Source organism: Dasypus novemcinctus, chromosome 3 (assembly GCF_030445035.2).
Source record: "Dasypus novemcinctus isolate mDasNov1 chromosome 3, mDasNov1.1.hap2, whole genome shotgun sequence".
In the NCBI taxonomy this organism is placed as follows: Eukaryota; Metazoa; Chordata; class Mammalia; order Cingulata; family Dasypodidae; genus Dasypus; species Dasypus novemcinctus.
The window spans coordinates 32,621,303-32,646,454 of NC_080675.1; the positions used below are offsets into that span (position 1 = coordinate 32,621,303).

General features: G+C 47.7%; 2 protein-coding genes across 4 annotated transcripts in view; one reads left to right on the forward strand and one right to left on the reverse strand.

The window, feature by feature from the left end:
• Positions 1 to 413, reverse strand: part of IFT43 (intraflagellar transport 43) — a 130,451-nt gene extending 130,038 nt beyond the window's left edge. For both annotated transcript variants that reach the window (XM_058293059.2, XM_071213788.1), the window contains exon 1: positions 286 to 413. In XM_058293059.2, the coding sequence (XP_058149042.1) occupies positions 286 to 390 (105 nt within the window). In that variant the 5' untranslated portion in view covers positions 391 to 413. The remainder of the gene's footprint in view (positions 1 to 285) is intronic.
• Positions 171 to 24,952, forward strand: TGFB3 (transforming growth factor beta 3). 2 transcript variants are annotated; one of them, XM_071213786.1, is made up of 8 exons: positions 171 to 435; positions 1,438 to 2,672; positions 10,083 to 10,246; positions 10,536 to 10,665; positions 15,831 to 15,938; positions 17,923 to 18,094; positions 20,491 to 20,644; positions 21,604 to 24,952. In XM_071213786.1, exons 2-8 carry the CDS (start codon positions 2,186 to 2,188, stop codon positions 21,760 to 21,762), a joined length of 1,374 nt encoding a protein of 457 aa, XP_071069887.1. In that variant the 5' UTR covers positions 171 to 435; positions 1,438 to 2,185; the 3' UTR covers positions 21,763 to 24,952. The 2 variants fall into 2 exon arrangements, with proteins under 2 accessions (XP_071069887.1, XP_071069888.1); XM_071213787.1 differs by lacking the exon at positions 171 to 435 and adding an exon at positions 660 to 764.
• The last annotated feature ends 200 nt before the right edge of the window (positions 24,953 to 25,152 follow it).

Here is a 25,152-nt window from a genome sequence, read left to right on the forward strand (position 1 = left end):
CAGTTTCCTCAGATTTGAAATGATGAAACCCTGTCCTGCAGTGAACAGGAACACGGCTTCAGTTAGTGGCTTAGGAATCCGGAGCAGGATCCCGACCTCTCAGAAAGGGTGGGGTGGGGTTGAGGGGATTTTCCCAGGAGAAGGCTAACTTCAGAGACAAGCCCCGGGGAGGGAAGTGGGGGTGGGGAGGGAGCAACGTGCCTTGCCCTCTCGAAGCCTCTCGTGGGAAAAGACCTGGAAACTCAGGCTGAAAAAAAGAACCAGAGAGAAAGCACTTCCCCTCACGCGTCTGGGAAATGGGCTCTGGCCAATTGCTGACTTCGCGTTTGTTGGCGCAGCTCTCCGCGGAACCACCGGTGGGGAGCGAGGCTGCGAGCGTCTGGATGACATTTCTGCAGAGAGCGGCTCCGGAGCCGCGGCCCCGGGAAGGGAGAGGTGCACTTGCGCGCGCGTCGGGGCCGAGGGGGAGGCTCCTTCCCCCAGGCACGCGGGGCTTGTTTTCCTCTCCCTCCCGCCCAGCCCCTCCTCTGCTCCCCCTCCCCCTCCCCCACCACCTCTCCCCGCCTTCCTGGCTCCCGGCCCGCGGAGCCTCCTTCACTGGCGGCCTCGCTTCGCCAGAGGGCACCCTCGGTCTTCCGGAAAACGCCACCATTTTCCCTGCCCCTAGAACGTCGCCGAGCTGCGGCTAGCCGCCAGGCTCCGAGCTTGTCAATGAAGGATCGGGGCCAGGAGCGGCGCGGAGCTGAATCCGAGCTCGCTCCCAGGTCGGGGGTCACCCCGGCCGAGGGGTGGGCACAGCCGTCCCTTCCGAAGGCCCGCGCACCCTCCTGACCCTGCCCAGCGTCCGGCGGGGCCCAGGGGCGGCCCCGGGGCTGGGGGGAGGGGGGCCTGGGAGGGCGAGGACGGACTGACAGCTGGCGAGAGGGCGAAGGAGTTGTGGGAGCAGGAGGCGCGGGGCTCCTCAGAGTAACTTTCCAGAAAAACAGTCAACGTGTAGCCGCGGTAGACACCGAGAGGGGGGAAGAAGTTTAGTGACCACGTCGAACGAGAGGGCTCGCAAAGTATTTTTCAAATGGCTTTTCCTGTGCCTGTTTAAAACATTAAAATCGTGAGCAAAAGAGGCTGCGTGCGCTGGTCCCTCCCTCCCCCACCCCAGGCCAGAGACGTCATGGGAGGGAGGTATAAAATTTCAGCAGAGAGAAATAGAGAAAGCAGTGTGTGTGCATGTGTGTGTGTGAGAGAGAGAGAGAGGGAGAGAGAGAGAAGCAGGAGGGAGAGAAAGGCAGGGAAGCAGAAAGCCAAGTCCAAGGGAATGAGCGAGAGGCGAGAGATAGGGGAAGAAGCATGAGAAAGAAGGCATAACAGCTTCCCGGAGCAGGCGTGCAGTGAACTGGCTTCTATTTTCTTTTTCTTTGCCTTTTTCTTCTTTAAAAAAAGAGAAGCAGGGAAGAGAAGCAATGGCCGAGGGAGAAGACAAGTCGAGGTGCTGGTGACCCTGGGCGTCCAAGTGGATTATTGGGGCTGTTCTCCATGGGCCCGGCCTCCCCGCCTTCTAATTGCACATAACCCCACATCCCAGCCAGTGAAGACGGAGAGGCAGCGTGAACAAAGTCATTTAGAAAGCCCCCGAGGAAGTGTAAACAAAAGAGAAAGCATGAATGGTGTGCCCGAGAGACAAGTGTGTCCTGCGCTGCCCCCACCTTTAGCTGGGCCAGCAGCTCCCCAGCCCTGCCTGTCCCCACCTACTCACTGGTGATCTGACTTTTTTTTTTTTTTAACAAAACAACATTTTTTTCCCACTTTCTTTTCCATTCTCTTTTCTTATTCTCCTTCAGGGCAAGGCAAGGATTTTTATTTGGGGACCCAGACGGGGTGCTTCGGCTCCTTCTTTAAAATACTCACTTTCTCCCCATCGCCAAGCTGCGTTTGGCAATATCAGATATCCGCTCTATTTATTTTTACCTAAGGAAAAACTCCAGCTCCCTTCCCACTCCCAGCTGCCTTGCCACCCCTCCCAGCCCTCTGCTTGCCCTCCACCTGGCCTGCTGGGAGCCAGAGCCCAGCAGAACCTGTTTAGACACATGGAGAAGAAGCCCAGCGCTACAAGGCACACAGTCCGCTTCTTCGTCCTCAGGGTTGCCAGCGCTTCCTGGAAGTCCTGAAGCTCTCGCAGTGCAGTGAGTTCATGCACCTTCTTGCCAAGCCTCAGTCTTCGGGATCTGGGGAGGCTGCCTGGTTTTCCTCCCTCCTTCTGCACGGCTGCTGGGGTCTCCTCCTCGCCAGGCCTTGCCGCCCCCCGGCCTCTCTTCCCGGCTCGCACATGAAGATGCACTTGCAAAGGGCTCTGGTGGTCCTCACCCTGCTGAACTTCGCCACGGTCAGCCTCGCTCTGTCCACTTGCACCACCTTGGACTTCGGCCACATCAAGAAGAAGAGGGTGGAAGCCATCAGGGGACAGATCTTGAGCAAGCTCAGGCTCACCAGCCCCCCCGAGCCATCGACGATGACCCATGTCCCCTACCAGGTCCTGGCCCTTTACAACAGCACCCGGGAGCTGCTGGAGGAGATGCAGGGGGAGAGGGAGGAAGGCTGCACTCAGGAAAACACTGAGTCGGAATACTATGCCAAAGAAGTCCATAAATTCGACATGATCCAGGGGCTGGCGGAACACAGTAAGTCCCAACTCTCTCTGGGGTGTCTTCTCTGGAGGGTCCGAGCTGGAGTAAGGGGGCCCCCGGTGGTGGCCACAGGGCAGGGTGTCCCGGGGTTCAGCAGCACCAAGGCTCAGGAGGTGCGATGCGCACTTGGGGCTGGGTGGGTGGGTGGGGAGGGGGCCAGAGCCATTCTGGCAAGAGCCAGCACTTCTCGGGGGCCAGGAGCCCCACAACTGAGGGGCTTGCTGAGCTCCCATCCCGTCCTTGACTGATTTTAATGTGGAATTATGTTGTGCTGTCCAAGGAAACATACGGGCTCTCACACATGCAATCACATAGGTAACTGTAAGCATATGGGTCCCTATAGTTCTGGGAGTCTGGACACCTGGATCTCCTCCCTGCTTTCATGATTCATTGTAACACGTCTCTGTTGTGGCTTTTCCATTTCTTGGGAAGAAGAGTACCTGCCCCAAATTAATGTCTGTCAAGCTTTCTGAAGCCCAAGCCAGAGACAGCTTCTTGCTGTCCAGCCCGTTCAGTGTCACTCACACACGTGTCCCACGTGAGCTGTGTGCGTGGGGAGGGTACACCTGTGTGTTCGCATGTATATGTACTTTCGGGCAATGTGTGGTCTTGCAATTTACAGAAGACCCATTGATGTGCTCAAAACGGGCATCTTCCAGGCCTGTGGACCCGGGGAAAGCAGGATCGTGGCTCTGGAGGTGGTCCCGAGCCCGGTTGACTCTTTTGTGCCTGCTTGTCCCGGGGAGAAGAATGGGTGGGAGGTGTGGCTGTGGGTGCCGAGGGGATGTGTGTCTGGGAGGGAGGCTGCCCCAGAGGCTCCCCTGTCTGTGTGGAGAAGCTGAGAGGCTTCTGGGTGAGACGTCTGGGTGTGTTTGTACACGTGTGGAAGTCATGTGTGTTTACTGAACAGGGATTTGAAAAAACCCAATACAAGAGAGAAATTTGGCAGATGTTGAGAAACTGACAGCCCAGGAAGGAGGAATGTGAGCCACTCATGGGCCAGGGACTCTGGGAGCAGCTCCTCTTGCTCTTCCTACCAGCAGGTGTCCTCCCGGCCCTGGCTACCTCGGCCCCAGCCCACCTGGGAGGTGGGCAGTGCCCTAGTGGGAGCCGGGTGGGATGAAGCGGCAGGGTGAGGGTGGTCAGCAGGTAGACAGTGGGGTTGAAAGGAACCTGGCTGGATGGAAGGAAGGGGAGCGGGGGCTGCCGGGTGGACTAGCTCTGGCTGAAGGTGCGAAAGCCCTGTTCCAGGCAGGCCCACGCCAGGCGGAGGAGCTTGTGGTTACTGGCTAGGGGTTCCCGCTCCTGTTTCCTGTGGCTGCCTGGTGCGCCCTTCCTTTGGATGAGGCTGCCTTTTGGGGCGGAGGCCGGAGTTCGTGGCAAAGCTAGTGCTCCCTGCCCAGGGTCCTCTGGGTGGGGCTGGCTCAGGGTCGGCCAGGGGCCCACAGTTCCCAGAAGCATCCAGCAGCTGGATGGCTGAGCCCCCACCTCCCTGGGCACCCGTGAAAGCAGCAGATGCGGGGCATGAACATTAGAGGAGGGTGGAGAGGTGAGGCCGGCAGGAGAGGGCGGAGGAGAGGCCAGGGCAAGAGGGAAGGACTCAGGCCTTAACGGCCGGGTCAGGAGGAGGAGTCCCAGCCAGGAAGGATTCTGAGTCACAGAGGCTCACCCAGCCTGAAATCCTGAACCGAGAATGAATGAGGCAGATGGATGCAAGGGCACACGGGTGCAAGTGGACATCGGTTTTGTGTAGCCCCTCAGTTCACAAATAGTGGAGGGCTTGGGAAAAGCCAGGGTGGGGACCTGCAGATTCTGGGCAACTCGCTGGCTATGGCACTGGGACTTTGTAAGTGCAGCAGGTATGAGTGGTCCCGGGGCTGGGAGCAGTGGTCAGGCACAGTGCAAACCTGGCACAGCGAGCAGGATGCTGGGTGGGATGCCGTGGAGGGGCCAGTACCGAGGGGGCAGCACCCAGCAGGGCACAGGCAATGCCACAAAGGCTTGCAGGTGCAAACAGGAAGCAGACCCAGACTCTGTGCAGCTGTTGGAGGAGACAAGGAGGCTGAGCAGATGCGGGCCTGGGCCCGCCCTGCAGCTGGTCAGATGTTGAGCCAGCCACGGGGAGGCAGACACACCAGGCTCGCTAATTATCAAGAAGGCATTGGGCAGACGCGAACGCCCAACAGATGCGGAAAGGGAGCAGAGAGCCATTGCCAGAGGCTTGGGGAAAGGGAAGCCTGTCCCTAATGCATTAGGGCAGCACGGGTGGGGAAGGAGAGGGGGCCGGCCGGGTCTGGATGATGGGAACTTCTATTGGGCAGCTGATGAGATCATGCTCTCTTCCACATTTCATCACTCCCAACCACTTCCCTTACCCAGCAACAGATACTTGGAGGGAAGTGACACTAGGAACTGGGGCAAGAACACAGGGCTCTTTCTAGAGGTAAAGTGCAAGAAAGAATAATTTCCAACAGAGCAGGAGAAAGGGCATGAAGGGGAGAGCAAAGAGAACAGGGCCCAACCTCTGGCTCCGAAAAAATTTTATGATTACAGCTGGGCGATACAACGCGGTCTTGCTGGGGAGGGAGGGCAATACTCTGCAATCCCTTTCATAATTCTCTAGGATCTCGCTAATGGGAAGTGAGGAGGGTCTTCTCTGACCCATGCCATGGGCGAAGGGCACAGGTTTTTCACTTCCAGTGTCGTTCTGGAGATATCATCAGTGTAGATGTTTATCTTCTGGCTTGTAATTATCTGCATCTGGTTGGAGACTCCTGTTGTTTTCAGCAAAGGGCGGCTCAAAGGCAAGTTATCAAACCTGGAGCGAAGAGAACACTTGGTATTTTAGCCCTTCTTTTCTGGCTAAGTTTAGCTTTTATTCATTCTGAAAAGTAAATGCAGTTTCATATTAAAATAATGCATTTTTTCCTCTAAGCGCTGATGCCCTCTGCGCACTAGGGCAGTGTTTTCCAAGTGAGGTCCAGAAGCTACCTAGATGTAAGAAATGTGGATTCCCAGGCCCCACCCCACACTAACAGAATCAGAATCTCTGGGGATGGGTTCCTGGGGACTCTGGATTTTCAATGAGCTCCACATTGATTCTTTTTTTTTTTTTTTTTTTCATTTTTCTTTATTTATTGAAGTTTATAACTCATATGTAAAAATATATAAACAATAAGTGTATAGTAATAATTGTGAACTTACAAAACAAACATACATAACATCATAAAGTGCTCTCATACCTCACCCTACCACCAATGCTTTACATTGTGAAACTTTTTTTGTTTTTTTTCTCTATTTTTTAAAAATGTTATTGATTCTTTTTTTTTTTTTTTTTAAAGGCAAGTACAACACTTTTCATACATCATCACATTTATTCTCACTATGGTGGAGGTAACATTAGCTTCATTCTGTGGATATGGAAGTGGAGGCCCAGGACAGCTAGGACTTGCCCAGGATCACACAGCTCACATTTGTTCCATTATTTTAGGTTGTTTAAATATTTAATCTTTAATTCAAAGAGGTCTTTGCTAGATTCCATTCTGTATTTCTGTTTAGTACCTAACAATAATTACAAAGCTTTTTTTTTTTTTTTAAAGATTTATTTATTTATTTAATTTCCCCCCCTCCCCTGGTTGTCTGTTCTTGGTGTCTATTTGTTGCGTCTGTTGTCGTATGCGGCACGGGAAGTGTGGGCGGCGCCATTCCTGGGCAGGCTGCTCTTTCTTTTTCACGCTGGGCGGCTCTCCTCATGGGCGCACTCCTTGCGCATGGGGCTCCCCCACGTGGGGGACACCCTTGCGTGGCACGGCACTCCTTGCGCGCATCAGCACTGCGCATGGCCAGCTCCACATGGGTCAAGGAGGCCCGGGGCTTGAACCGCGGACCTCCCATATGGTAGATGGACGCCCTAACCACTGGGCCAAAGTCCGTTTCCCTTATTGATTCTTAAGCACACTGAAGCTGAAGACTCAGGGAACTCAGTGAAAGAGGGGTTGCAAACGCTAGTGCTTACAGACGCCAGGTAAGTGATGTAGAAGATAAGCCATACACATGCACAGCTTGGGACACCTGGTCTTGGGGTCATGGCGAGAATGGGGAGTGGTAAGTGCTACCCAGATCACACGTGCCCTGTAAAAAAAAAAAAAAAAAAAAAGAGCAGCCACTGCTTGGCTCCTGCCAATTGTTTCCTTCAGGAATCTGAATCCAGCTTGAATACATCTTACCATTTTCCAGGAAAGCAGAAAATTTGGGGGCTTTCTGTGAAATCTTCCAAATCTTTTAACATAGGCTTAATATGTTCATGGGGCTTCTAATTCCAAAATTTCTTAAATGATGCTTTGGCCAAACAATGTCTATTTTCTATTACACTTGAAAGTTATCTCATTTAAAGGTTCAACTACTAAAGCAGTAGTTTCTCAGAGGCCCAGAATATCTGGAAGCCATGGCACCCTTTGCAGAGTACTATAAACTGTGATTCTCAACCCTGAGTGCACATTAGAATCATATGGACATCTTTTAAAAAAAAAAAGCTCTGGGCCTACCCACTCCAATGTTGTCCGAATCTCTGGGGAGTGGTCCCAGGCATCACATATTTTTAAAGCTCCCTAGGTGAGTCTAATGTATAGCTAGGTGAGAAGCCCTGCCACACAGATATAGGTTGTCACATCAGTGGAACCAGCAGTAATTATACTAGCATGTATATCCTAGATGCATATAAACCAAGGCACACCTAGGCGCCCAGATATCTGAAAACATTTTAACGGGCGGTTGATCTAAACATGGTCAGTGGTTTCCTGGTTATTCCATGTATGCTCTGCACAGATACTTTTTCTTATTTTCTCTCCCTAGAACTTTTTTGCAGAAAAATAGCAAAATAGAAAAAATGGCATCCATAGATGAGGTGCAATCAGATGACCTGGGGTTCAAATCCCACCTCTGCCACCTACAAGCTGAGTAATGTTGGGAAAGTCATTTGACTTCTGATGCTCAGTTTTATTTGCAAAGTGGTAACTTTTACTTATTCTCATTCTCCTTGAGGATTGTTAGAGTGTCAGAATGAGATAATAAAAGCTCTGTAAATTGTAAGGTGATATTATTATATTTTGTTAATTTACTCTGTGGCTCATTCCATAAATTAAAACATCATTAGTATTCAATGATTGCAGATGTTAAGATTATATTTACAATTTCTTTTCTCTCCTATGCAGTTCTTTTAAAATCACTGATCATTGGGTCTGAGCTTCGCCTGATAATGTCAACTAACTCACAGTGTGGCAAGACCTCCCTGGGACTCAGTTTCTTCATCTGAAGAGGTTTACGCTAGTGCCCCTTCCAACTCTATCAGAAATCTACGCATCCCAGTGATTTTTTAAAAAATGATCCTTCCCACCTCCTTCTTGAAATTTCCCTAAAATTCCCTCCCAGTGGGGTCCATGTTAGGAAATAAATATTTGATTTATGGGCTGGAAGAAACCAAGGAGGGATGGTCACTTCATGGTGTCCTGAAGATTCTCTTAGCTCGTCACTCCCCACCCGTCCCCATCTCCTGGCTTCCCACTGTCTTGACCCCACTCTGAATCTCTTCACTGGATGTGCTGTCTTCTCTTCCCCTTCTCCTTTTGACAGCCACATGCCCATGAACTTCATGTACTTTATTCCCTCTTCTAGATAGTTAATGGAGGTTCTATTATAAATGAAGCCATACTGATGACAGCTCCTTCAGGATGCAAGTGCAACAGTGCTTAAGTGGGTTGTCAGTTCAAGTGTCTTTTCCATGTCCAGCAAGTTACAGGCTTGTAAACTTCTAAGTTAAATTGCTTTCACCAATCCCTCTTTCTAGTTCTGGCTGAAATGGTTTGGGGTGTAATTGGTAGCATTTGCTCTTTCAAAGCCAATTATTAATCAAGGCTTCATTAGCTAGCATTCACACATTTGTTTTCTTAACATCTGTTCCATTAATTTTCCAAGAACCATTGTCAGACCCACCAGATGGCAATTTCCAGAAACACTCACTCATCCTTTCCTAAAGATCAGTAGCACATTTGCTTGTTTCCAGGCCTCTGATCCTTCCCGCCTTGCCCATGACTTCCTAAACTACCCCTCGGGGTGAATATGAGCTCATTCCAGTCATTTCCATTATGTGTGGAATCTGGGTCTATGGGCTTGAATTTCAAGTTCTGGCTATTGTTACCATTTGTGTAGAAACATTTTCTCTGGGTGTCAATGCTGCTAGGGCCTTGAGGTTGTCAAGTTATGGGAGCAGAGGAAAGACAGGATCTTTCTCTTTTCTGTTATCTGGCTTTGAGCACTGAGAAAGAGCACTTGCTGCCTTATGTCTTGTGGACAGGCGTGCAGAGGCTGTGGAAGTGCCAGGGCCTGGCTTAGCATATGCTGTCACAGAAAGAGACCCCTAAAGAGAAAGTAGCCTAATGAGGATGGGCCAGCCTGGTCTGGGGAAACATCTGTGGGTTCGGCACTCTCAGAAGGTTGCTTCATTAGGTCTAAAATCCAAAGTTGATTATGTCATGGCACTGCTCTCATGCTTTCATTGGCTGCCCCCCTCTCCCAGTCTGATATTTCAGCCTCCCTCAGATAGACCCCAACCTATCATCTTGACCTCTTCCCACCTGGCTACAGCCTAGCTGCTTTGGAGTCCTCTTCCTCATATTTCTTCCCTTCTCTGCCTTTGCTTCCAACAGTCCCTCCGTGTAAAATTTCAAATCCTCCTGCGGGGCCCAGATCAATTATCACCTCTTCCTTGTAGTGTTCCCAGTTCTCTTCCTCCTCTGATCTCCTCCAGCAACTCCTGGGCTTCTCCAAAGGCACTCAACACATTCTCTCTGGTCCTGTTCTTTGGACTCATTTATTAATAACCTCCCCTGAAGACTAATCCCCTTAAAGGCAGGAGCTTTGCCTATTCATCTCGGCTGCCCCAATGTTGAGCACTATACTCTGCTCAAAGTATTTGCTTAACATGTTTGGTAAATGAATGACTGCAAAAATGAATAAACACATGAATGAATCAACTAGCTACAGGATGATTAAACTACTAGGGGGAATTGCTAATATCTTTTTAGAATACATATTTTCTAAAAGAATAAGAAAAGCCAGGCTGGAGAGCCTGACCAGAGTTGGGATGTCAAGACCACGGGAGGAATCCATGATCATATTTGACTGCCCAGTACTTAGTGCTATGCCCTGGGGCTCTTGAAGTCTCACAGCTCCAGGCCCAGGCCTGTGTCTGGGTCTAGGCCACCAAGACTCCTCTTCCTATTTCTGCCTTTAGGTTGAAGGTCCCAAGCCTCTAAGGAGGTGACAGGTGGGGCCTCACTGCCTCTGTGAGCATGTCTGTTGGCAGCACAGCACTCCTATGGGATAAACCCTGTTGCTTTATCTCTTTAGATGAGCTGGCTGTCTGCCCCAAAGGAATCACCTCCAAGGTTTTCCGCTTCAACGTGTCCTCAGTGGAGAAAAATGGAACCAACCTCTTCCGAGCAGAATTCCGGGTCTTGCGGGTACCCAACCCCAGCTCCAAGCGCAATGAGCAGAGGATCGAGCTCTTCCAGGTAAACCCCCTCCCAGAGCAGAAACAGCCCAGATGGGCAAGCCAGTTCCCCTGCCCTGTCGGGCCTCCACTCTGCACAGTTCTGCAGACCTGGGGTTGAATCCTGGCTTCACTGAGCCTTAGTTTCCACATCTGTATCTGTTACTAAGATGATTAAGTGAGCTCACTGAGGTGTTGGAGGACTTGGCATTCAGGAACCCCTGATCTCCTTTTGCCCCTTCACCCATCCTCCTGCATGGTGACACATCCACGTACTCTGTCCTGGCTTTATTCCTTTCTCTGCCCCATAGATACTTCGGCCAGATGAGCACATCGCCAAGCAGCGCTATATTGGTGGCAGGAATCTGCCCACGCGGGGCACAGCCGAGTGGCTGTCCTTTGACGTCACCGACACTGTGCGTGAGTGGCTCCTGAGACGAGGTGGGTTCACCTTTAGAATGGGCACTTTGGAAGGAACCTCAGGTCCCTCAGCCCTTCATGAAGTGGTGGGAAGAGGACAGGCCTGGGAGAGTCACAGACCTGAGCTAAAGTCTCACTTTTCCATGGACTCTGTGTGTCCTTTATATATCCACCCAACTAATATTTCTTAAATGCTCACACCAAGCCAGGCCCTGAGAATTCAACAGCAAACAAGACAGGACCCAGATCTCATGGGCCTCTTGTTCTGGTGGGAAAGATACCTGATAAACCAGCAGATTGATGAATATGAATTTCAGATAGTGATAAATACTATAAAAAATAGAAAGAGGGTAGTGTGAGTGGGGTCCAACATTAGATCGTGGTGCCCAGGAAAGGCTTCTAGGAAGAAGGAATTTGTGCTCTGATCTGAATGATGGGAAGGAGCCAGCTCATTAAGGTCAAAAGGTTGTTCTAAGCTAAGGAAATAGCAAGGATCAGGTCCTCAGGTGAAAACAGGATGATTTGTAAAACAGCAGCAAATAGATTGGTGTGGCCAGAGCATCGTGAGCTGGAGGTAAAATGGTGTGAATTGGGGTCAGAAGGGTTGCTGGGGCCATGAGATCAAGTTTCTATAGGACCATGGTAAGGATTTAGGATTTCTTTCAAGTGTGATGGGGAGTCTTGGTTAGATTATAAGTGGATCTGGTGGCTGGGGTAAGGCAATTTGGTTTCCATCCTCAAAAGGTCTCTCTGGCTGCCATGAGGTCAAGGCAAGAAGCAGGAAAACCAATTAGGGACCATTGCAGCAGTCAGGGGAGAGCAGTGGGCTTAGATTAGGACAGTAGCATTAGAGATGGAGATTATAACTGGATGTTTATTATGTATTTTGGAAGTAGAGTCCAGCAGGACAGGCTGATTACTTATGGGGTGTGAGGACACAAGAGGAGTTGAGAATGAGTTCTAACGTCTTGCACTGAGCATCTGGGTGGTATAATTTATTGAAATAGGGAAGACCAGGAGAACAGGTCTGGAGGCAGTTCTGATTTGACCAACTAGGTTTGAAAGATCTATTAGTCATCCAAGTTGAGCTGTCCAATAGGTATATCTAACTCCAGACATCTAAAATATCTCAACCACTGAATCTGTTCCCTCACCTGGAAAATAAGGTAACAGCCCTTCCCCTGCATGGTGCAGAGCAGTTTTATGGATCAGATGTATTTGAGATAACTTCATAGCTTCCAACATATTATACAAGAGAAAGCTTTTAGTATTTCAGGTAAGGAAAACGAGGCCCAGAGAAGTTGAGTGAGTTGACCAAGGTCATCCAGACTAGACTAGAACACACATTTCCTGGCTGCCAGTTCAAGGTGTCTGACACCTACTCTGCTGCTTCTCTCTCTTTCTTACTTGGCTGGTACAGCCTGTTTTGACTGCTGGGAGTATATGAGAATATATAACTATATATATTCATCTATTCCTCCTCTCTCTTTTGTGAATAGTTTTCTACTATCATCAGTTTCGGTAAACCAAGTCTATCCATGGACTGGTGCCCAGAGTCCCTGGGGGCATGTGGCACCTCCCAGATCCTTGGTGTTCTAGGAAACTTGTGGTTAGAGCTCTAAGACAGGGAACACACACTGCTTGACCTGCCATATTGTCTTGAATTTAACTAGTGGTCAATACTCTTTTTAAAAATCAGGAGATTTCATTTAAAATCTGGACTTGTGGCTTTTCTTGAAAAAAAAAATTGAACTACTTCCTGGTAATCATCCCCCAGAGATGAGTAGCAGGCACCCTTTAGACGGGGTGTGTATTCTTCAGGGCTCTACGGTCCCCACTGTTTCCCAAGAGCGAGGCTGTCCGTTCCTATTCAGCTTCATGTGCTGGCTCGCTTTGCTCACTTACATAACCTGCCTGGGCTCTCTAGGCATCCAAGTTTGCAAGCCCCCATCTAAGGGGGATTGTTCGGTGGCTAAGTGGGCAGATTCTGGGCTGGAGGCCCTGTCCCGGCTCCAAGGGTATCCGGGAATTTCATCCTATTCCTTCTACCGAACACACAGGCAAGAGTCTAGGAGAACCCACAGGGTTTTGCCGACAGTAGCACTGTTGGGAATTCTGACTCAGACAGCACTCCGCCTAGAGCCCGACATGGCTACAGAAAGGAGAGGCTGGGGAAATTAATCTCTTAGCTTCCTTGTCTGATTTTGATCAGCTCCACCTGGATTTCTTTGAAGCCCTGGGCACTTGGAGTTCTTATTTTCACAGCTGCAGAACTCAACGAGACGTTTGCGTTGAGAATGACTTCCATCCTCCTTGAGACCTCAAAAAGATAATTTCATAATAAAACCTATGGGTCCCCCACCCAGCATCCCCACCACTGCCAATTCTGAGGTTAGTTCTTCATTGGAACCTTCAGTTCCAACTCAGGCAGATGCTGCACACCCTTCCCATAGGGGAAATCTTCACACAAACCTTTATTTAGACAGCGCTCATGAGCCTTTTCAGAGTTCATGCCTCCAAGCAAGGCAGGAAACGGACTCCAAATGGAGCAGTTGGTGGTGTGCATGGATGAGGAAACTGAGTCACGCATATGGAATTGGATTCATTCAGCAAACTGCTGAGGGTCTACTGTACCCCAGGTACCCAGGCTGCTTTCTGGGTCTCACAGCTCATGGATCTTCATCTAGGGCCAGGGGCCCAGGTCCTCATACTGTCAGGCTATTGCTCATTCAATCTGCTGCTTGTCTGTATGCAGAGCCAAGCTTCCCCTAGCAGGCTGGGCAGGGAGCTTTCCCAGCGTGGTGGCCCAGAACAGGTAGGACGCTGGCAAAGCACAACCACTTTGTATCTCAGAAATGTATAAGTAACTTTTCTGGTGGTTTCTGTTGTCCCCCTGCTTGTCTTTAACAGTTAAGAGTGTAAGCTCTGGCACCAGGCTGCCTGTGTTTGAATCTTGCTCTACCCCCTATCAGTTGGGTGCCTAAGACAAGCCACTTAATTTCCCTAAGCCTCAGTGTCTTTATCTGCACAATGGAGGATCATCATAGTTCCTGGCTTATAGGATTATTATAAAGATTAAATGAATTAATGCATACAAAGTGCTTAGAGCATGTTTAACATGTAGTAATGTTCAACAAATGTTGGTAATAGTTGTCATTATTCTTTGAACCCAGTGGCTGAGCCATGCTACCATCTCATGCTTACTACTCTAACTCTTCCCAATACATCTGTCTGCACCTTGACTTTCTAACTCACAGAACCATAAAATTCACCCACTCCAGGTCTCTCCCAGCCTACCTTGAACTCTTCTGGGTAAGAGGAAGTACACTATGCTGTTAGGCAGCCCATTTCAACTGCTCTGGCTCCTTCCTCCAGCTGCCTTAAATTAGGAAGGAGGCACTTTCTCAAGCCTCCAGCTCTGTTCATCTTCTTTTCTCTAGCTGGGGTTCAACTGCCTTGTTATACTGATCCCCTCCACCAATGCTAACATTGTAGATCAAAAATCTTGAAGCTTAGGTGTCAGTGTGTCCCAGAAGCTGCCCTGACTTGGGTAGAACAAATTTGGTTGGGTTCTGGGGTGTATGGAAAAAGGGATTGGGCTGGTGTTCAACTAGTAGGACTGGACACTCAGGCTTGCCTAACACTGACTGGGATCTCTGGACTCAGACCATTCTGCCCATAAGAAGGATGTTTGAGCCAGCCTGGACTCTTTAGGGTTTCCCCTAATGATGTCAGATTTCAGGAAGACCCCCCCAGATTGTCCCCAAGGCCACATGCTCATTCAGAACTAGGGTGTCCTCAGGGAACAGTAAACCAATCAGTTCACTGAGATGTTGACCCTGAACCCAGAGGGTACCGTCCTCCATGGTCTTTCCCATGCCTGACCACAGCTGGCTGCTGTCCCATGGTCAAAGAGCTCCCCTCTTGAGTCTCGCCCACCAGAACTGACATGTTGCCAGGGCCTACTTGATTTTCCCTGCACAAAACTACTTGATCCAGTTCAAGGTTTTCAGTTACTTCTTGCTTTTTTCCTTCTGCTGTACTCAGTCCATTTTACCAGTTTCTCTGCTTCCCTGATTTTGGTTGCCAAAATACCTGATCCCTCAACTAATAGGCAAAAGGGTCATAGTTGGCCCTCTTGCATCAGAATGTCAGTCACCAAAACCTGGCCACTCCAGGACTGCTCATGCTCGTTGTCTCTGAGTTCATACTGCCTGGATACTTGGCCTTGGCCCCTGTCTTGTCCTCTAGCCCACTCCCTAATTTCACAAAGTCTTCCAGAGCTGTTCATCTTCCCTCAGTGACCCCTCCACATTTCCATCTTCCCCATTATGCTGAACAAGGATTCCCTAAGAAGGAACTGCTAAGTAATTTTTACCTCATTAAAAATGAGGTAAATGTGCTTTTATTAACCAATTCCATGAGTTATTTTGCAGAGTCCAACTTAGATCCAGAAGTCAGCATTTCTCTGTTTCTTAAGGAAATATGGTCAAGTGTTACCCTGACTTTCATCTTATCTCCCTTGGAACCTACCACTGTGTCTGTGTCCATGATCATGGTCTTGGTAGACATCCTAGCATCTTCTGCCTAGACTGATTCAGCTTCTTGCTTGTCAGTGACCTTGCCTCTAGCATTGATTCTGGAGTTTCAATCCTGTTGCTCAGACTGTGCCGCTTTCCAACTGCATCAAGGTGAAGACCACTACCTCTTTGCTCCAAAGTTCTTCAGTTACCCCTTTCCCTGGTCTCTTCCAGTCCCTCTTCCTCTTCCCTTCATCACTCCTCAGCAGGTTGGCTTGACTATCTCCTCTCCCAACACACATCTGGGTTGTAGGACTGTTTTTTCTTTCTTCCTGTATTGTTCTTTTTCCCAAAATTAGATAGGTGACAATTTTCTCCGAATACCATCCTTTGAAAATAGCTGACTATTACAATTTTCTTTCATGATGCAAGCTAGATTTTGGTCCCATTTGGTTGTTTATAATTTAACAGAAATATATATGGAATGTGGCAACACATATGTGTGAAGGTCCACTCTTTTTGGAAGCACTTTATATCTCTTATAACCCTCATTATAACTCAATTCCTATGAAGGCAGAGTCCTCAGCCTACTCTTGCTTGGGTTGTGGGCATACTTCCCCATCATATAAACTGCTCTTCTCAGCAATTCTTTGTCTTATTTTGCAGAGTCCAACTTAGGTCTGGAAATCAGTATTCATTGTCCATGTCACACCTTTCAGCCCAATGGGGATATCCTGGAAAACATCCACGAGGTGATGGAAATCAAATTCAAAGGTAACAGAATGGATGTGAGTGGTAGGGTGGGTAGGTGGAGTGCATGGGGCAGGATAGAATAGGGTGTGTGTGTATGTCTGTGGTGGGAAGGGGAGTTAATGGGGAAAGACTGAACAGGAAATGCCTACCATACCCCAAGAAGGGAATCAAACTTGCTCACAGAGATGGCCAACTGTGTTGTACTTGAGTAATTCTGCTTTGCCACAAAAGCAATGAGCGTGTTCACCTTATAGATCAGGAGTTCTTAACAAGGGGTCTGTGAGCTTGAATTGAAATTCAAAAAAAGCATTCTTCTGGGGATGTGTTGGTATGGGTGTGATATTTTTATTAAATAATACACAGTATAGTGTGGACTTAGTATGCGATCTGTGGTTTTCACGGATTGACTGGTAAAGGGGTCCATGGAACAAAAAAGGTTAAGACCCCCTGTTATAGAGAGACATTAGCATCTGGAAGCCAGTGTGATGCTGGGAAGAGCATAGTAAAATTAGGTAGGCCTAGCTTTAAAGTGAGATGGAAATGAAAGTGTCTCTTTCATAGGGCTGTTACGTGACTTGAGATATCAAGTATAAAAGTGTGAGGGATGCTCAACAAATAATGATTCTCTTCCCCTTCCCTAAAAGAAATGGACTTTGGTGGCTGTGAATATGGGCGCCCTGACTACTGAGTTCCCTCACCTTTCTAGATGTTGCAGGGTCCACTTGATCCTTGCCCAGGAGTCAGCTGGGTTTGCGTGAATACTCCTGGCTCAGGGTATTTTCCCATGGTATTTGTTGCCATGGCTAAGTAGTGGAGAGTCATTCTGTTTCTTTCAGTGTGTTTCTCAGGAACTCAGTGTAGACAATCTCTGGATCTCAGGGAAGTTCTCTTTTCTTTCATATTCCCAGTTTGGGTAACTGGGGTCAGGCATTTGTCCAAAGTGGTGTAGCCTCAGAGGCTTGTCGGGGCCTCTCTTGGCTCCCTGACCTGGGCAGTCCTCTGAACCCCCATGGACTCTATTTCAGAGCTTTTCTAAAAACCAAGGTTCTGGCATCCTCGTCCCAGGCACTCAGGGCTCAGAAAAGCTTGGGAGTCCTTAACTCCAGGCCAGGTTGAAATAAAACCCTTCCACTTCAGTGACTACTTACCTGGTTCATAAAGACATTCGATATGGATGTTTGAGACCTAGGTCTCCCATTTATCTCACAGACCTGGTGCGCCTTCCTGAGGGCCATCCTCTAGTAAATATGTAAATTAGAATCCTCAGGCTCCTGTGCTCCACTGGGATGACCTAGAGCTGGCAGCTGTTCTTGACCAAATAGATATCCATTAACTTGAGCCAGTCCTCATGATGATGAAATAGCATATTTTCTTTCCAGAACTTGTTTGCTAAGCTGTTGATCATATGCCTCATGAGCTCATCTGAGTTTTGTAGTGAAAATGCTTTTAAAGCCATGAGTCTAATGCAAGTATTAATAATTACGCAAAGTATTGTTCCTCTGGCTTCCAGTCAAGCTGTCAAACTGTGACACCTTCAATTATAGATAGGACTTCTGTGCTATCTTGACCAATTCAGATTATAAGAAGAAATCCACACCCTAGGACTCTCAGTCTCAGAACCTAAACTGACAGTCCAAAGGTATGTGTTAGGTACCCACCTAGTGATGGGGATGCTACATGAATTCGTGAAGATTCCCAGGAAGCATCTTAGGAAGAGTTTTCTGCCTTTCAGTAGTTACATGAAGGGGTCAGGAGGGGTCTGGAGGTGGGCACCTTTAGCGTAATAACTGAGTTCTCTTGATACCAGGTCCTCGATCCAGTCTTCCCCTTCCTGCAGCTAGACGTTAGAAAGAAGCTGCACTTGCACCCCTCCCCTTCTTTGCAGACCGCACTGACCCTCCTTCTGGGCCGAGATGGGGAGGGAAGAGAAAGCAGCCTCCAAGCGCTCTTTCCCCATTCTGCTTTCCTTAGAGAGGAGATTTGTCTCCTGCCTTCCCTTCTGCAGGTGTGGACAATGAGGATGACCATGGCCGTGGAGATCTGGGACGCCTCAAGAAGCAGAAGGATCACCACAACCCTCACCTAATCCTTATGATGATTCCTCCCCACCGGCTCGACAACCCGGGCCAGGGGGTGCAGAGGAAGAAGCGGGCCCTGGACACCAATTACTGCTTCCGGTGAGCCTGGGCGCACGTGGGAGCCGTGAAGCCCTGAACCAGCCTCCACTGTGTTCCTCCTGGGGGTCGGAGCCCAGCCCTAAGCCACTCTCAAGCGAGTGACCCTATCCACAAACATCTCCAGGAGAGAAGATTTAAACTCTCCAACAAATTCCTTTTTGTTTTTCTGAGAGCCCAGCTGTTTTCCTCCTGCCTGACTCTGTTAGGGCCTGGATGAAGTGAGGAAAAGTCTATGAGGAGGAGAGTGTGGTTAGTATAGTTTTGATTGGAGAGGCTTGGCTGAAGCTTCTCCATGGGTTTCATGTTTTAAAAGCATCTGTAGGTGTGTGTGTGGGGGGGAGACAGAGATATTAATGCAGGAATTTCCATTAAAGAATCGCTCAGTTCCTTACAAAGTGCTCAAGAATGCTACTGATTCAAGGAAAAATAAGGCAGTCTCCATTTGCAGGGGGAACTTGAGCTAGGGAAATTAACCAACCAACTCAGAAATAATTAGGTAGCCAGTGGACAGAGATTTTTTTAAAAACCCCAAGCTTCTTCTCCTATTTAGCAGCAGTTTAACTGTCATTTCTAAGGGAGGGGAATGATTAAGCATGCACACAAGTTGCTAAAAGATAAAAAATGACCATACCTGTGAGAAGGCTTAGGATAAAGTACTTTAAGAATTTGCAGCAGGGCATTCCTTCACAGCAGGGGTTCTTAACCAGGGGTCCACAGACCCCCAAGGGGTCCATGGAAAGATTTCAGGGGGTCCATGAGCTTGAATTGAAAAAAATGAACTTATTACCTTTATTTTCTCTGACCTCCGATGTTAAGTATCATAAAACTGTCAGCCGCTACATTCTGAGAAGTGGTCCGTGGTTTTCACCTGACTTGGCAAAGGGGTCCATGGAACAAAAAAGGTTAAGAACTCTTGTTCCATGGACATAGGAAAAGCTTCAGAATATTGTGGAATTAGAACTGAGCCTTTGCAGATAAGCAAGGTCTGGATATATAGGGATAGGGGAGGAGGAAGTGCTTCCAGGGAAGGAAGGAGCATGAGTAGGTCAGGTTAGCTGGAGAGGTAGATGCCTGAACCGAGCTGGGGAGAATGAATTGGAAAATCCTTAGATGTGAAAACCATGCCTTATGGGGACAAGTGAATGAACCAGGGGAACTATCTGAAGGCTGGCCCTTAATCAGTTAAGAATGCACTGGGCTGCAAGTAACAGTTGCTTAAATCATAAGGGGATTTCTTGTTCATAAAAGCCTGTAGAAGCAGGCTTTGGGTTGGTCTGGATGCATAGCTTTGCCATTGAAGACACAGGCTCTTTTTCTTTCCAATCTGCCAAGTTTAGAATATTGGCTTTTCATCCTCTTGCTTATGGTCACGTGACTGCTAGAGCTCCAGGTGTTGTGCCAATGTTCAAGACAGAAAGAAGAGGGGCAGGGGAGAGCAATCAGCTCTCCTCTTGTCACTTTTTATAAACAAGCAAATACCTTGATGAGAAATTGTCCTCACCCTTGTGTACTTCCCTTTATATCTGAGTGGTCATGAATGGGTCATATGAACACTCTTACTTTGTTCAAGGGAGGCCAGGAGAATATCTCTGGCATTTCAGACTCTGTAGGAGGAGGCAGCAAAGAAGGGGGTTAGAAATGGCTATTGAACAGATAGCCAAGAGTGTCTGCCCTGGATTCACCCTGTCATAAACAGACAGATTTTGGCCAATAACTGTCTTTTAGATGGAGCAAGTTCTAGGTCTCAGGAGATACTGAAGCAGAGGTTAGATGCCCATTTAGCCAGGGGTATTGCTAAATGGATTTCTGTAGGCAACAGAATTAAAGGGGCCTAATAATCACATCCTTGGAGTCATGATTGTAATAGGAGGATATGCCATGTTTCAATTAGATGGCCTCTGGAGTTCGTCGAAGCAGTAATCTACTATGGGATACAAGCTGCTTAAGCTCAAGGCTCCATTTATGGTTGGGTGTGTATTAGGAAGGTAAAAATACTGACCTCAACAAAACTGGATTGGCTAGTCACACTTAGTGTTTGGTTTTATGTGAAGCACTTTATGGCCCTGTTTTGATTCAACCTTTTATAGGAGCCCTTTACAGAAGCAAGTGATATAAATGGGGACAAGGCCACCTTTGCCTCTTTTCTCTTCTTCATGCAGCACCTTTATCTACCTATTATGTCCTTGGGATACTGGTTTTCAACCAAGGAAAATCCCTTTATGATTTCTTCAGCCCCATGAATTTGAACCTGGAATTCCATTGATTCTGATGGCTGGGAAGGACTCCAAGTACAAGTACAAGGGCCATTTATTGTGAAGTTCCTTTTAGGGGTGACTTCCGTTTAAGTTGTTTTATGTGTTTTTTGTTTGTATGTTTGTTTTTTTTTTTTTTTGTAGCAACTTGGAAGAGAACTGCTGTGTACGCCCTCTCTACATTGACTTCCGGCAGGATCTGGGCTGGAAATGGGTCCATGAACCTAAGGGCTACTTTGCCAACTTTTGCTCAGGCCCTTGCCCATACCTCCGCAGTGCAGACATGACCCACAGCACGGTATGGAGCAGGGCTCAAGCCACATGGGGCACTGGGGTGGAGCTGACCAGGCCACTTGGTAAAAGAATGAATGAAGGACTGAATGCTGAATAAGCAAATGATGATTGGGAGTGAGTAAAATCCCTCCAGTTAAGGATCTGATCTTGGCACCCCAGACAAACTCTATTTGGTCACATTCTGAATTCCTCCATGGTTTCAACTAGACTTACTTGCTTTGTCTAAAGCTTTTGTACCATGGACATTAATTAGCTGTCATATGCCACCCCAGATGTAGCAACATGTCAAGGGATGCATGTACATTGTTGGCAAGGAATATTGGGATAGAGAGGCTTCTACCATTAGTTAAAGAACTCTGAGAATTTCAGCTTCTAAAAGACAATGTAAAGCATTTAAGAGAAGTTAATATGATTGGGAAGACAATGTAAAGCATTTAAGAGAAGCTAATATGATTGGGAAGAGAACGTGAGAGATACAGACAAGGGAGTTCCAGGACCTCTAAAATGAGCTTGTATTTCAAGGGGAATAAGAAACAGTGCAGTAATTTGTGAAGCATGTTTCTTTACAGCTCATTAGTAGTGCACTCTGTCTGGGGCTCCACAGGCTGACACTTGTTAAATGGCCCAAAGCAATGTTTAGTGAGAACGTTTAGTCTCTCCCTAAAGTGATCAGTTACAGCTAAAAAAACCAATATTCAGAACAGTTAAGAGAATTTTGGTATCAATTTAAAGTCCTCCAATCAACTGTTATGTGCTTAAATGAATAACCCTCCAACAAAGTGTGGATGTTCTGCCTTTTGTCTTTATGGATGATAACAACCAGTCATTCACCCAACCTATGTTGCAACGATTACTCTTAAATGGCTACAGTGGCCATTCTGTCATTGCTCAGTCTCTGGAGCAGCCCCTAGAACTTGTAGCGTTCCTAGACTTCCATACTTTAAATGATGCATCCCTTCCCAGGTGCTGGGACTGTACAACACCTTGAATCCGGAAGCATCTGCCTCACCTTGCTGTGTGCCCCAGGACCTGGAGCCCCTGACCATCTTGTATTACATCGGGAGGACCCCCAAGGTGGAGCAGCTCTCCAACATGGTGGTGAAGTCCTGTAAGTGTAGCTGAGACCCCACCTGCAACAGAGAGAGAGGGAGAGAGATCTGCCACTGCCTGACTGCCCGCGCCCTGGGACACACAAAAGCAACAGACCTCATCTTGAGGCCTGGAGCCCACGACCTTTGGCTCCAGGCACACGGCTGAGATGGAGGTTCCCTTTTGGAACATTTCTCTTACTTGCTGGCTCTGAGAATCACCGTGGTAAAGAAAGTGTGGGTTTGGTTAGGGGAAGGCTGAACTCTTTAGAACACACAGATTTTCTGTGATGCAGACAGAAGTGATGGGGATAGAGAAAGAGGATGGCAAGTCGACATGATATGTGGCAGTGGGATTTGGGATTCCTGAGGGAGAGGGAAGGGCAGAGAATGGCCGGGACAGGGCTGTACGGGAAGACACTTCTGATCTGAGGTCAGATTTGCTCATCGCTGGATAATGTTGTGCAAGGCAAGCATTTCTCTTCAGACAAGTTACCAAGACAAAGTCCCAGAATTGTATCTCATACTACTTGGGATTAAGGACAAACCCGTTATTTTTGCAAATTGTTCTCCCTCCATCAATCAGCATCATGGGCCATTACAGGGAGAAAATCCAGGTAATGTAGTTCCCGGCACCATCAGCTCTATTGGGCCCTATGGGCATGATGAACTCACAAGTAGAGGGTGGAAATTGGTCCTCCCCTGTCTGCCCTCTGGGTACCTCCTCTTGCCTTCTTCCTCATTTGTATTTCCCCTGGGACATCTGACTAGCCATTTGACAGGTCAGGGTGTACATATCTGGAATTTGGGTCTGTGCGGCCTCAGGATATTATGGGTTCTTCTCATGCTCTCCCCCTTTCCTCCCCAAGACCCTCCGTTCATTTGGTGGTCCTGGAGGCAGGTGCTACAATATGTGAGGCATTCGGGGAAGGTGCATGTGTGCCACACACTGACTTGGCCCCAGATGCATAGACTGAGGTATAAAGACAAATACAAATATTACTCTCAAAATCTCTGTATAAATAAATATTTTTGGGGAATCCTGTATCATTTCTTCTGGAAGATTGTTTCTAGAATAGTAAAAGCCTTATTCTAAGGCATAAGTCTAACTTTACGAATACCCTTTTCTTAGTTCCTTGTCCACATCTACTAATCAGAAGTAACTGGAATGTGGGGCAGACTCTCTCAAACATCAAATACATTGCTTAGTGTGAATGCCCTGGGCAGTGGGCAGGCTGGGATGCCTTCTGCCATCTAGCAAGCCTTCACTGTTTATGTTCCCTTCCTCCTTGCAGGGTATATTATTCTCAGACACATAGAGGCAGTAGCTCAGATTTGCAGAAAATACATAAATTTGGCTTCCAAATAACTCTGGGCATCATCACTTGGCATGAACCCTTGCATGTGGATACGTGTTGGTTTTCACATTCATTATAAATAGCAACATCACCATTAAAAAAAAAACTCCTCTCCCCCCAGCCCCATCAGCTGAGACTAGAGCAAATGTCTGTGGCAAATGGCCTAAGAATATCAGGTTAATTTTGTTCTCAGGTTAAGTCTGAAAGAGTTAACCAGGAACCTCTTTTCAGACAATGGGCTTCTTGTCAGTGATCTGGGAGTGGGACAGAGAAAACCAAAATCCCATAGTTCTCTTTTGAGGTCACAGAACCCAGAGCAATGCAGAATTCTCCTGTGGTATTAATGTCCTCCTGAAGCAACCTCTGCAATCAATGAGCACAGAGTGAGGTGCCATTCAGCAGCTCCTGGAAAACATCTTTCTCTATGAGATTTGACCATGGGAGTTGGGGGGGGAGGATAGTCCCTTTGAAGCTAAAATTTGCAGGGTGTGTGCAACATGTGCATCCCTCTGTGTGTGTAGGGATATACCTCATTCCTTCTGGAGTTCTCCCTGATGGAACTCCTCGTTTGGTTCAGACTTTTCCCCCCTTCTTTGTCTATGCCCAGTCAATGGTAACGGCTGTTCTCTCAGCCTTCATCCCATGTGGCAACTGTTTACTTCCACTACACTTTAGGGGTTTATATCCCTGCCCCTAAAGTCCCAGCTGGTGAGACTGTGCTCCACCTTACCCAGGGGGCCCTGTGAGATGCAGCATGCCCAGCATCGTGGCAGGGGGCTTTTGCTATCCTGAGTTCACCCACTTGTGGCAGCCGTTCTCAAATTTCAGTGGACCTCAAACTCACCCAAGTGTTATTTAAAAAGGTAGAATTTCAAGCAGCAGCTCTAGAAGTATCTTTCAGGTTGTCTGAAAACTACATTTCGAGAAGCACTGCATTACATTTCACTTAATTGGTCCTTACTTGAGGCTTAAATAAGAAAGAGAGAAATAATCTTTCTGGCCCCAGAATAAACTTCCCATTTTATCTAACATGGTAAGGACATCCCTAAAATGTTGGCCTGTGGGTCATCCTAATGAACTGAGGCAACTAGATGTGCCTCCTAAGGTTTCCCAAAGAAAACAGAACACAGTGATTCCAAATGTTCTATTTTGTGGAAGAGTTCTACTTTTATCTTAATCAGCAGATATAAATATGGGCAAGGGTATGGAGTGCAGCTCCCCCATTCCACATATAACAGGCTCTGCAGATACTTGAACCATTGTGCATCTTTAAAAATACATGCTTGTTATGGAGAAGGGTAATGAGGAATGCTGGAAATGATACTGCTGTTCGAGGAAGGATCTTAATGATCTGTCTGGTTTATTAACAAAAGAAGTCTAGTACTGGTGAAAACGACTTGAATGCACTTGGGTAAATGAAGAGAGAAATCTGGAGTCTGGTCCTAGTACCTGATCAGTGTATGGTAAATGCAATGAAAAATTTTCTTGAGGATTCAATTCTGACTGGTTACCTTGAGCAATTCCAAGCTCTCTAGCTGGCCTAAAATTCTTTTTACTAGGCTCTTATCCTCCCTTCCCTTTTCACAAGATCCATATGGTGAGCTTCCCCAAACGCCTCCTTCCCTAATTCTATGCATCAGCAGGGGACTGTGAAGGAATTCTAACTTGTCTCCTAACCAGTTCACAACCAAGTGAACAGTTGGGTCTCAAACTACTATCCAGAAGTCCCAAGAACATCTGGAAAACATTCTCTCCTCTCCTGCAACAGATAGACCTCAGCCCTCACAAGCAAACAAAATGCTACAAAGCACCCAAACTTTTGTTTTTATTCACTAAGAAGGTAATAAAGTCTCTTTTCTCTCTGCCTTTTTGGGTGTCATTTTTCTTCTTGGATTTCAACTCTAGATCTATAGCAGCTTGTAGAAACCCCAGACTCTGGATTCTTACCCAGTAACTCCCTAAAGCAGCTAAACCAATCCTTTAGTGGGCTCTACAGCCCATTTTTTAAACCTTTTTTTCAGCAGAAGCCAGCAAGAGGATCTGAGAAAGGTAAAGAAATCAGAGAG